The following is a 13,935-nucleotide window of genomic DNA, read 5'->3' on the forward strand; positions in this document are numbered from 1 at the left end:
TGGAGAAGACTGATTTGTTTATTTTTAGTGCTACGAGGTCACAGCCTGTGACAGAAAGCACTGAATATGCAAGTCATTATTTTATACTTGCAGTACAGTGTAAGATAAACTGCTACAAAATACGGAAAAGTTTCTACGATAAAATGGTGCTTCCAAAATATAGATTTTAGTACTACCCAGACCATAAGTAAAGCAATTTTTTTACACAAATGTCCCTTCAACGCCTCATCAGATCGCACACACTTCAGAGCTCAGTTGTCCATTCAGAAACACCATTTCTAGTAGGGCCTTTCAGTACATTGATATTTTTGTGAAAATTAATTTGAGTATGAAACTGAAGGACCCCATCATTTTAACTAATTGTCAGCTCCCATAAAACGCATCAGGGCTACTGCCCTGCTGATAAATAGTCACGTACATGAAAGTCAGAACAGGAATTTGTAATGTGTCTGCCAAGTAAGCAACAGTTTACCACAATCTGTAATGCATATTACTGGGTATTTGTGTCTCTTATACTCCTAAGTTACTTCCGTTGAAACTCTTAACAGGGCTAATTCAGAAGACAAATGTACTACCTTGCGATATGACTGACTCTTGCTTAAATTTTGTGGAAAAGGTGGTGTTATTTGGAAGCATGCAGAGCTTACAAACAAGAACCTTCTGTCAGGCCGCACATACTGGAATTTTTTTTAACTTGAGCGAACACTTGACTCTCACCCATCCCCGTGCATGATATTGCCCTCTACAACAGCAGAGACATGTTAAGGTTTGGGCAAAGTGGGCTCTGGCCCAGGGCCCCCTCCTTTCTAGGAGCCCCATCATTAAGCTCTCAGGACAGTCCCAGACAGTGGCATAACATAAATAATGGGCCCACTTGCACAATATGAAAAGGGCACCCAGGTCTCCAATATCTCACATATTCGAAGCCTTTGCACTGAATGGAGGCCCCCTGAGGCCTTAGGCGCCCTTAACGCTTTGGGAACCAACAAAGAGGGTTGTTTGTCAGTGATGGGGCCATAGTTGCTTGAGGGTGTGAATGGGCTGAAAATGGATAATTCAGAGTTGTTCTGAGCAGGGCCCCTAAATTATGTTTGGCTAGCCTCCCCTCCACCCACCGCAAAAATTCTTAAGATGTCCCTGTACAGTCTAGCCTCTCTCCTTTCTTAATAATCGAAACTCTCAAACTGTTAAAACTAACACACTCCTATTGTTCCAACACATGTCACTACAACTCTGAAACAAACACATGCACACAAATAGATATACACACACGGTACTCACAACAAGACACTGGAAACCTGTATTTCTTGTCAAGTATGCACTGGCATGCATACACTATTTTACACTTCTGTTCTGTACAAACAACTAGACAATGTTTACCTGCGCCAATTGTTGGTCGCACTGTGTACTAGAATGCAAGTACAACCGTTGTGCACAAAGTTCAGAATTAATATATGTTCTTTGGTCTGGCAAGAACCCCTTACATAAACTCAAATTCACTTGAACGCATGTGCCGCACATATATAACATATGCACTAGTATTGATAGACGTTTATAAAACTAGCAAATTCTACCCCGCTGCAGATAATTAGCCAGCAAACGCAGTGAGAGGACTAGCCAGATTTCGATGTTACCCCGATCCTAGGTAGGTTTTCCACACCTACCACTAACTTTTGTACAGCCCTAAATTAGCTGCGGTCTGCTGTGTTGTGAGGTGTACTCACACACATCTCAGTGTTTACTATGAATGAAATCAACAGTGTTCAGTAAAAGGGCGCATTGGTGTGGAAGGCAGAATCTGCTCATAACGCGTTTACTTTGCATCGTATCCCTTCCCCTGTAGGTAAACGGTCCAAAACATCACCAGCACTGGCTCCTCTATTTTAAACCTTCTGAATAAAATGTAACTTTAGGATGCCTTTTACAAATACTCGAATTTTCAGTCCAATCTGAAAGGAAAAATGTATTTTGTCTGTCTAGAACATTATACATCCGCTAGAACACCTACAGCACCACCGATATCTACTTCAAGCCACTAATTAATTTAGAAGAAAATAAAGTGCTCAAAGACTTATTATACACCTCAAAAATTACAGTTACACTACACACCAGCGTCTACTGATCGCCCAAGCAAGAAATTACGCATGTAACATACAACTAATTTTAGATGTTTACAAAATGACAGTTTGTGCCATTAAGCGTCGTATTTCATTTTATGCCGTGTTTGTTTGTGTCCCGTGGAGAACTTGAAAAACGTCTCCCTGAAACGGACAGCAGAAGCCAAGAAAAATTGCCATCCAAAACAGAAATCAATTATTACCCGACTCGTCCTCCTGGCAGAGATGAGAATCCGATCTCATCTGATCTCCGCGTGCTTAGCTTATAAAATATTTTCCCAACCACGCACTCAAGGTATGTCTGCTTGCAGAAAACGAAAAGCACGAGAAACGCCATACCCACACTTCAAAAGACCACAATGGCTCTCCACCATCTCACTCTTGCAGGTGCACCAAAACAAAAGACTTTGCAGGTGACGTAACTTCCGGCGCCACTGGAAGTACGTAGAAATCACGGTTGTCGCCCAGCTTTCGTTTTAGTAGTCGAATTGATACAGACAAAGCGAAAACAAAGTCAGCCTGGGCACAGGAATGCTACACGGGAAAAGTCCAACAACTGAATGTGTGATTGGTGCAGTAAATTAAATGTTTATTTTGAAGCTGCTTCAACAGTCCACCGCGCATTGCATTCTGGGACATGTCGTTTTCTATATAGTTTCACTCTCCACATCCACGGGGGGAAAAACCACAAGAACAGCGCAGAGTAAAATAATTTCAGACTTGCCTAACAGTTTCTCCATCTGTCCGTAAATTTCAATGACTGTCCATACATTTCATGGACTGTCCGTGATTTGTGCCTGATGTCCATTGTCCATTATTGAACTGATAGCAGACAACATTTGCCCCTGATTTTGACACATTTATTTTACTTCTTACAGCATTCTTCATGATGCAGCTAGCTACGTGATGGAAGTATCAGAACTGGCTTTCAGTGCAGCGTCAAAGGTTATTAAGCACCAAATGCAATAATTGGATATTTTAATAGTACCCAGTAACATTGTAGGGCATTTGAAAAGCTGTAGTTTGTTGCTTGTGCTATTTTTATGTCTGGGTTTTATTATGGTTTGCTTTTTTTTTTTTTACTATTTTCCTCTCAATAATATGACTAAATTTTTTAGGTCTCGCCTACACAGCGCGCATGCGCTACATATGAGACCTTTAGCCGTCGTGCAGCTCTTTTTCAAAGCACATACTCATGCTTCTGGCGGCATACGTCTTGCGGGAGTGCGCAGCGGCCACTACAAGCACAAGTATGTGCTTTGAAAAAGAGCGGACTGCTCTCCCCAGCGCGCGCACCACTCGCGGGTGCACCCCTCCGCCTCTCTCTCCCGCTGCAGCCTGCAAGTACAAGCAACTTGCTTATAGTGTCAATCAAGTTACCTGCCTTTCCCACGCCACATCACAGTACCCAATGAAACAACCGTTTGTTCCCTTAGCCCGCCTACCCATCGGCCAACAGCATCTGCTGAAAGACTACGCGCAGTGCCCTTCAACAGCAGAGTCATGGCGTCACTCGTTTTCAGGATGGGACTTGCAAGTCGCAGGAGCTTCTCGTGTGTTTTCATATTTGACTGACAATTGTGGGCGGAAGTGATGCTTTACTTTGCCCCTGATATGGGCCTCACCTCTCATACTGTTAAATCTGCAAAATACTGTTGAAGCGTGCAAGATTGCAGTGTAAAACGGAGTTTACAACAATCTGTTTACACTCAACAGTGCTCCAAGGGGCATGGTTCTAGTTTGCACTCCTCTACCCTACAGGCGGGGCTACGGCTCACGCAGGCTTCGTCAAAAGACCAATAGAATAACCTTTAATGTAGATTACGTGAAGTTGGTGTAATTATGCAGCAGCATCACTCAGCACCACCACAGCATCACTCAGGGCCACCACAGCATCATGCAGCATCACTCAGCACCACCACAGCATCACACAGCACCACAACAGCATCCCTCAGCACCACCACAGCATCACTTAGCACCACCACAGCATCACTCAGGGCCACCACAGCATCACTCAGTGCCACAACAATATCACTCAGTGCCACAACAGCATCACTCAGCACCACCACAGCATCACTCCGCGCTACAACAGCATCACTCAACGCCACCACAGCATCACTCAGTGCCACAACAATATCACTCAGCACCACCACAGCAAGTGCCACAACAGTATCACTCAGCACCACCACAGCATCACTCAGCACCACCACAGCATCACTCAGTGCCACCACAGCATCACTCAGCACCACCACAGCATCACTCAGCACCACCACAGCATCACTCAGCACCACCACAGCATTTCCCAGCATCACCACAGCATCACTCAGGGTCACCACAGCATCCCTCAGCTCCACCACAGCATCACTCAGCACTACCACAGCATCACTCAGTGCCACCACAGCATCACTCAGCACCACCAACGTATCACTCAGCACCACCACAGCATCACTCAGCACCACCACAGCATCACTCAGCGCCACCATAGCATCACTCAGTGCCACAACAATATCACTCAGCGCCACCACAGCATCACTCAGGGCCACCACAGCATCACTCAGCACCACCACAGCATCACTCAGTGCCACAACAATATCACTCAGCCCCACCACAGCATTCCTCAGGGCCACCACAGCATCACTCAGGGCCACAACAGCATCACTCAGGGTCACCACAGCATCACTTAGCACCACCAACGCATCACTCAGCACCACCACAGCATCATTCAGTGCCACGACAATATCACTCAGCACTACCACAGCATCACTCAGCAGCAGCACAGCATCACTCAGCGCAACCACAGCATCACTCAGCACCACAACAGCATCACTCAGCACCACCACAGCATCACTCAGGGCCACCACAGATTCACTCAGCGCCACCACAGAATCACTCAGCGCCACCACAGCATCACTTAGCACCACCACTGCATCACTTAGCACCACAACAGCATCACTCAAGGCCGCCACAGCATCACTCAGCGCCACGACAGCATTACTCAGTGCCACAACAATATCACTCAGCACCACCACAGCATCACTCAGCGCTACCACAGCATCACTCAGCACCACCACAGCATCACTCAATGCCCCAAAAATATCACTCAGCACCACCACAGCATCACTCAGCACCACATCAGTATCACTCAGCATCACCTTTGCACTAGTATACCACCACATCATCATCACTCAGCAAGACCTGAGTATCATTCAGCATCATCTCAGCATCGTCTCTGCACCAGTCACCACCACCACCACTTCCACCTCAGCATCACTCAGCTCAACCTCAGCTTGCTCTCAGAATCTGGCATCTGTTGAGTCTCCCCTAGCGTCTGGTCGCTGCTAGTGTTATAATACAGGTACTAGTTGCCAACCTTCACCCTCCGATTGTTTATTCCCCCTCAAAAAAAAGCTTTAACAAACAACTATTGGAATAGGCAGAAACAAGTTGCCAGCATTGCAAGAACAAAAGAAAACTGAGGATTTTTTAAATTGTAAATACTTTTTTAAATATGATAGTTCAGTTGTACATAATTCCTTCTTGGTCATATATAAGGTAACAAAAATGCTTTTGACACTTTTTTATTACAACTTTTCAGCATGCTGCACAGCAGCCACACTTCTCTACAGCACAGCTTGAAGACATTGGCAAAGTCAATAGCTCTGGCTAAACACTTATAAGGCCCCAAAGGCGAGACCTATTGGCTATGCCAATGCTTGTTACTTACATAGCAGATTTTCATTTCAATTGAGTACCTCGATGTTTCAATTATTATATAGATCAGAGGATGTATGAATCTTGATGAATGGATGGGTTGCTAGATGAATGGATTGACATGGGTGCTTGCATGGATGAATGGACGGATGGACAGATGGAGGTTCGGATGTATGGCCAGGACAGGTAAAAGGAATGAATACTCATAAAGGGAAGAATCCTTGTGGGAGCAAGGAATGATGGACACATGGGTGGCTCTTGGATGTAAAGATGGATAAATGGAAAAATAGATAGATGGGTGCTTGGATGATAGACAGTTCAGGATGGATGGATGGATCCTGCATGATACATGGATGGATAGATGTATGGACGATGTGTGCTTGGATACATTTATGGATAGATGGGTGCTTGAATAGATGAATGTGTAAACGGATGGATTGTATTGTATTGTAACTGCATTAATATTGCACTTACTACCCCTGACAAGGCGTCAAAGCGCTTTTTCGGCGAGTAGCACACTACTCCGGAACCCAAATAAGATTTGTGGTGAATTAGTATAGTGAAATACGAAATTAATTTGAGCTGTGGACATGTTAATCTGTAATTTGGTTCAAAAAGTATAGTGGAGGGATAGAAGATGGAAGTGTTTGTATTTATATCGCGCTTGCTACCCCTGATGAGGTGTTGAAGCTCTTTTGGCGAGTAGCACGCTTCTCCAGAACGCAAAAAGGATTAATGGTGAATTAGTATAGGGACATATGAAATTAATTTGAGCATTGAACATGTTAGTCTGTTATGTGGATTGAAAAGGAATAGTGGGGGGACAAAAGAGGGAAGGGTCTAGAATTTTGTTTTTTTAATTTGTTTTGGATTTGATAGCAGTAGGAGGAGGTTTGTGAATTGTAAAGCAGAGTTGGAGAGGGAAGAGTTAGAGGGAAGGATTTAGAAAGGCTTGTTTCAGAAATCGGAATTGTAAAAGAGGTATGAGATGATGCAAGGGTGGCCAGAGGAGGAAAGAGTTTATAAAGGGTTATTTTGGGGGTCATAGTAGTGTAATGAGGTTTGGGATGAGAGAGAGTGGAGGTAGAGGATATATGGAGAGAGAATAGAGTGAGAAATAGGGTAGTGCATTGGAAAGAGTAGTAGAATGAGGCTTGAGAGGAGTCAGAAAGTTAAGCTAGAGGATATATTGAAAGAGATAGAGAGTGCGAAATAGGGTAGTGCATTGGAGAGAGTAGTAGAATGAGGTTTAAGATGAGTCAGAGTGGAGGTAGAGGATATATTGCGAGAGGTATAGGGTGAGCTATAGGGAAGGGAATTGAAGATGCTGAATTAGAAGCAATGTAATACATATAAAGATACATAAGTACATGGAAGGTATATATTATAAGGAAAGTAATATATGTAGATTTAAGTTGTTCAATAAACTCAGACTTTCAAGTGATGCTGTAAAGTAATTTTTTTTACATTTTCTTTTTTTCTCTGTAACTGGTGAAGCAATTGTAGATAGTTATGATAAAATGTTTAGTTTACTTACTTATGCAGTCACCTATATATATGTTAAACATAGAATAATATAACTATAAGTAATGTGTACATTTGCTAGGCAGAACTAACAAATATCTGTACATTTTAAAATATAATTATTATACACATTTATACAAAGCAATACACATATGTAGTTACACATCTGTAGTCCAATTAAATGCTTATATACACAGGGATATGCTGTTATTTATGTTTGAGTATGGTGGTTATGTGGGGAAGAGCCAAGTCATGAGTAGTCTTCTGAAGATAAGATAGTTTCCGGTGGATCTTATGTTTGGGGTAAAGAGTTCCATAGTTTGACTGCTTGAACAGAGAAGGATGTGCCACCTATGTTTTTTTTCTTGTAGGGTGGGATTTTGAGGTGAGGTGCCAATCTGGAGTGGTCGTTCCTTCGTTGAATGGATTTGGTGATGTAATTCCTGATAAAGAGTGCTCCTGTTCCTCATCATCAAAGTGTTGATTTGTGGGTGATACAGAACAGCTTGAATGTGGATCTTCTGGCAGCCGGTTACCAATGTAGGGCTTTCAAGGCAGGGTAGATGTGGGCTTCTGGCTTTATATGTAAGAGTAGTCTGGCAGCAGAGCTCTGAATCACTTGTAGTCTTTTCATAGTTGTTAAAGGTGATCCGTAGTAGAGGCTATTGGCGTAATCGAGTTTTGACAGAACAGGAGAGATAGTAGCCTGGACCTTGTGTGGAAATCCCAGGTAGGGGAAGATGCATCACAAAGATTTATAGTAGCAAAGCTTGATCTTGCTAGTTTGTTCACTTTGGCATTCATTGATAGATTGGAATCCATAGTAATTCTGAGGTGTCTTACTAGGCGAGGTGGCTTGAGTCATAATTTTTTCAATCACCACACATGAGGATTTCGACTTTGGAAGCATTCAGTTTGATATGGCTCAAAGTCATCCATTGATCCACCGGCTCTGAGACAACTGAAAATTGGTGAGTTTCCAATGTCTTTGGGGCTTTCTAGTTTAAGGAGTATTGTTGTGTCATCTTTATAGTTATAGCATGTGAGGTGAAATTGATTGATCATTGCTGGTAATGACTTTATGTAAATGTTGAAAAGCATGGGTGACATGATAGAGCCTTGAGGGACCACTGCTTTTGTGAATTATGGTTTGGAAAAGAAAAGGGGGGTATGAATAACATTAGTTCTTTTGTGAAATGAGGATGTGCATCTGTCCAGAGTAGTCCCCCTCTTTGCCAGCTTCGTAGATTCTTTTTATTAGAGTGTCATGGTAAACCATGTCAAAGGCAGCTGAGATAACTAGTTCTGTATTTGCAAAAATAACATCTATGATGTGTCCTGCGATTTGTGTGGGTTTGTAGATGATCGGATGTAGGTTCAGTGTGTGTAGGCCAGTGGATTGTTTTTGAATATGGCATATTGGTTTTGTCAAACCAAATGTGTAGGTCACTCAGAATGCAACGGTTGGAGTGTAGTGTTATTAGGCTTGAACTGTGTTTAGAAGTGTGTCTGGCAATGTTGCATTGCTAGGTGGAGGTCTGTAAAGGAGCAGGAAGTTACAGGAGGAAGATGGTGGAGGGTTACATCTGGTGAAGAGGGCCTATCAACTTTGTATGGAGACATCATCAGCTCTAGTGATATTTAATGTTTGATTGGACACAACAGTTTGGCCACCTCCTCTTTTGCCTGTAACTTGCATGATAGTTTCATAGCCTAGAGGAACGGATTATCCCAAACATGATTAAGTTATAAAGAGTAAGTCAGGTTGTGTGTCAGAGAACACGGACTCAAAATCACATCATGCGCTGACGACACCCAACTCATCCTCTCCCTATCCAACGAACCCAACATCACCAAACGCAATTTTCAAGTCGGAATGGAAGCCGTCGCCAGATGGATGAAAAATAGCTGCCTTCAACTCAACACTGACAAAACCCAGGTACTCATTATGGGCCCACACCCCGATGCCTGGAACGACACCAGTTAGCCCCCCACCCTCGGATACTCCCACGGACCACACATGCAACCTCGAAATCATCCTGGACGCCAAACTCAAAATGGACCACTACATCAACGCCATCATCTCCTCCTGCTTCCACACCCTCCGCCTCCTCTGCAAGACCTTCAAGTGGATCCCCCGAACACAGGAAAACTATCACACGTGCCCTCATCAGTGGCAGACTGGACTACGGCAACACACTCTACGCGGGATCAACAAGAACCTCAAACGCAAACTTCAAAATGTCCAGAATGCAGCCGCCAGACTAGTCCTCAACCTACCCCACCACAGCCACCTCAGCCTGCACCTACGAATCCTACACTGGCTCCCAGTCGAGAAGAGGATCACCTTCACGCTCCTCACCCACGTACACAAGGCCCTCCACAACACAGGACACGCTGACCTGAACCACCGCCTCATGTTCAGCGCTCCCTCCGCTCGGCCCAGCTCTACCTCACAGCGGTACCTCAGATCAAGAAAAGCAGGATAGGAGGGCTCTACGTCTCCCTCCTCGCGGCCAAAGCATGGAACTCCGTCCCCCTCCACCTCCATCAGACTGCTTTGCTCCCTAAGTACCTAAAATACCTCAATACCTGGCTCTTTGATGGAACTCAGTGAACCTCCAGGATCTGAGGTGGTTGTGCAGCATGTAGGTCATGTTGTAAGGTTCTAAATTGTCCAATGGATGAGAGGCAGTTAAAAGATAATTGCTGTGTTGCTGTATATTTAATAAGTGTGGAAGAGAGAAGGCTTAGCAGTGGAGTTTGTTTATGCTCTATATTATTTGTGTAGTCAGGAAGGTGGGACGCGGTGTATGCATCTAGTTTGTGACGGAAAGTATTTTGAGGTGTTGTGTCTGAGAGATTTTGTTCTGCTTATATGTGTGTTATGTTTTATTTTTGAGGAGTAGTGAAAGGAGGTGATGATGTATTTGTTATCTGAGAATGATTGTGTAGGAAGGTAGGATCTGACTGCATGGTTACCCCCACTTGTTGCCTGGTGTTTTGCTGGTTTTTGACTAGTCTGACTGGGATCGTGCTAATCTGGACCCCAGTCTATCTGCTTTCTCCCTAAATTGGTTGTGTTATGTACTTAGGTATGCTCCAGATTGGATACTGGGGTACACTTGTCAGTCCCTAGTATATGGTACACATGTACCCAGGGCATAGGTACCCCAGAGGCCTCCCATGGGCTGAAGCATGTATTATGACACCCATGAGAGGCCATGCAAGATGGAAAGATGGAACTACAGGTCTGCCATTGCAGCTTATGTAAGCTGGTGCTTGCACCACTTACTATAGATATAGGTTTAAGTATTTCTATAGGTCACTACACTTAAAATGTATGTCACCCCTATAGCAGGCCTGAACAATCCTGAAGGCAGGGTGCTGGGTTTTACATGAGAGGGTGCCCCTGCATGAGCAGAGCCATTTGCAGCAGCCTTCGGAGACCATTCTCCCGGGTTGTCTTTGACTCAGCCAGACATATAGATAGAGGTGCATTATAACCTCGCAGTAAATGCTATCTCGAAAATGGCTGTTTGGTATCAAACACCTTGGAATCATACCTCCACATCGGTAACCAGTGTGGGAGGTATGATTCCACCCTTCTACAGTGAGCTTTGTGGAGTCACTGGTCTTTCTGGTGCCAGCCTTCTCGACCCGGGCAACACATAATGGTTGCTTCTGACCAGAGACACATTTATGCCCTCCTGCTGCTGAGTCAAGCTCGAGCAGGGGCAAACAGTACAATAGGCATCCTGTCACAGGGAGGTGTACCCATCTCCCAGGCAGGATTTAGTGTATTGAGGCTGGGTGGATGCACTTCCAAAGTGCCTGAAAGTCTGCACGAGGGGCACACTTGGTGTCCCTGTGAATAGCCCAGCTCAAAACAGTTCTGGGAGCCTTTGGCTCCTGCTCTGGCACAAAACTGAACAAAGGACATGGGAGTATCCTCCCCACTGTCCAGATCCTCCCCTAGGAGGGTCCTCTGAATTTGTCCAACCCTCTTGTGTGGGTACTTAAGGGCTTACCTGGCTGTACGACCTTAGATTTGATGTGGACAAGATTCTGAACAAGAAACCACTGACATTCGACAGTCTGGACACTCTGGACTTCGCTGGACTTCGACTGGGCCCGACTTCATCTTCCTCTCCGTCCAAAGCATCGTCCGTGCCTGTGCACCATTCAGGCTCCGTGCAGGACCTGTGGAGCATCAAGAACATCTGAAGAATCTCCCTTGGGGTGAAGGAGTCACTCCCCTGCATTCGCAGGCTCTGTAACGCAACTGACCGGTCTGCTGATCCTGAGCTCCTGCAGACTCTGAAGGCTCCAGCAACATAGGATGTGGGTTCCGATGTTCCTTAAGGTTGATCTGCCCTCTCAACAAGTCTTTGTCGCTGCAGAGTCAAGCATTCCCTCGTCGCACCTGAAGCACCTGACATCAGTGGGTATTCGTCTACTGAGCCCCTGGTCACCCTGAAGTGACCCAGACTCTGTCCCTTCTGCTTTCAGGTTCCTTCCATCATGAATCCACACTTGGATTCCAACTGACACTTTCTTCCTTCCAGGCAGCAGCTCGTCTTTGAAGTCCTCCATTGAAAACGACGGCGGTTTCTGACACCACTTCCAACCTATGCACCCAGCTTCCCTGGGATAGGTAACTCGGGTACTCTATTATCCATTCATAGGGTGGCTCTCCAACCTCTTAAGTTCCAAAGGGTTTCCTCAAAGTCCACTGTGAAGGGTCCTTAAACCTTAAAACTGTAACCGCGACTTCCACATAGAATTGTACGGAGCCCGTGATCGTGTTAGCACACTGCACCCATCCTCCGTGGGGTCCCTGTTTACTCACCTTGAGTGGTTCCTTGGGGTCCCAGCAATTCTACGTACTCTAGACACTGTCTCGACTCCAGTCGTGGTTCTTATACCACTATTTTAGTATATGGTTTGATCTCCCCCTGGAGCCCACTGTGTATTGTGCTACGTACGACTGCTTGTTTGCTAAAGTAATGTGTGCTTTGTGCTGTATCCTTGTGTAGAGGATAATAGAAAGTGTTATATAAATAAATACATACTTTTATAACTATTGTGTGGTTTTCCTTTAATTTAATTAATACTAAAGGTGATATTCTGGTAAAACAAGCTGCTTTACATTCATTCAAGATTAAGCCTGAAGGATGCTCTCCACAGCTACCACTAGGATAGCTTTCTAAAGGTTAACTTTGACCTTATACATCATAAGGGTTGTTTGCACTGGTGCAAGGTGCCCACTTTAAGTGGAGGATAGCCTATACCAGGCCAACTTCTCACATTGGTGTGCAGCAGTTGGGATTCAAGCCTGCATTGTTTTACCAGATAAATATTTATATTCATTAACTGAAAACCACTAAGTACTAGGTACATATAATACCAGCTTAGAATAAGTAAGTTCTACTGAACTAAAGGTTGGGTAAATCAAGGATCTAGCACACCCTTTTGTAGTGTAGCTCCTATTTTCCCAATAGGCTCTGCGCATTGGAATAGTACCTACAGCAGTAAAGGCCTAGGCCAGACGTTAACTAGGTCTACTACTGTCGATGCTAGACTTAATTTTTGGGTTTGCCAGCTAAGCTCAGAGTTCGCTAGAAACTTTCTCGAATGTTCAAGGAAGGATTAACTTCCCTGATTAGACAAGAAGGGATTTAGTTTCTGACAACCATAGAACATGACAACTTTGCTCTCCCCTAATCAAGAGTCAATCTCAAGAGTCATGTGAGCACAAGGCAATTATTTTACTCAGTCAGTACGTGCATTCTTAGTCTCATCAGAATGTAGAGAAAAGGAAGAGACGGGCGTGTTCAATAAAATGGTGTTATTTATTGATCAGTCTCTTTTCTCGTACAAGAGAAATGGATCGATATTATTGCGATACTTATAGTTAAGTAAAGTGCATACATTAAAAGCAATAGTATAAAATAATACTGTAAAAACATTGATATGGTTTCTGAGCCATATGATGTTTAAAATGATTAAAATATATTTACATACACATATACATTTGACTAAACGTACTCAACTGGTGTTTCTAAATACGCCTACCCCGTGTACCTGACCTAAGTCTAATGCGTGGGCGGGAATAGAAAGTTACAGTTTAAGTTAAGTTTGTTTTTGCCAAGTGAATAACTAAAGAATTCTCTGTGAGGGGTTATTCAGTTCTGTACCTGGAATTTAGGATGAATGAGGAATGGTATCTCTTTCTCTGCTCTCGATATTCCAGGCTGCCTGCGAGGGCTACCCGGAAGCGCCGGTGCTGGGTCTCTCGGCTTGAGATAGCAGCGCGTCTCTCAGCGCGTCAGGAAGGCGGGGCTGCTGCCAGCGGGGTCTGCTTCTGCTCTCGGCTTCGGCAAGTATGGCTGCTCCGTCTTGTCACCACGCGTGTGTTTGCATAGGGCAAGGTCGGCAATATTTATACCTTAAAGGTGCCGAGATTGACGTAAGGATGGACATAGGTACGTCAATAAAGATGTCATACGACTTGCTCGTTAGCACATTCTTTTGCAAAAGTTCTCTGTGAAATCAAAACAATGGCCGCACGGATTATCCA

General features: G+C 44.4%; 1 protein-coding gene across 9 annotated transcripts in view; it reads right to left on the minus strand.

Moving 5' to 3' along the window:
• MINDY3 (MINDY lysine 48 deubiquitinase 3) overlaps positions 1-2,554 on the minus strand; it is a 213,025-nt gene extending 210,471 nt beyond the window's left edge. For 2 of the 9 annotated variants that reach the window (XM_078663611.1, XM_078663608.1), the window contains exon 1: positions 2,461-2,554. Coding sequence is in view for 1 of the 9 variants with exons in the window: in XM_078663613.1 (XP_078519739.1) it covers positions 2,321-2,360 (40 nt within the window). In the remaining 8 variants the exon portion in view is untranslated. Of the gene's footprint in view, positions 1-2,320 lie in introns of all 9 variants that reach the window. The other 7 variants (XM_078663607.1, XM_078663614.1, XM_078663612.1 and 4 more) reach the window with 6 other exon arrangements.
• Between the last annotated feature and the right edge of the window lie 11,381 nt (positions 2,555-13,935).

This window comes from Lissotriton helveticus, chromosome 10 (assembly GCF_964261635.1).
Source record: "Lissotriton helveticus chromosome 10, aLisHel1.1, whole genome shotgun sequence".
NCBI lineage: Eukaryota > Metazoa > Chordata > Amphibia > Caudata > Salamandridae > Lissotriton > Lissotriton helveticus.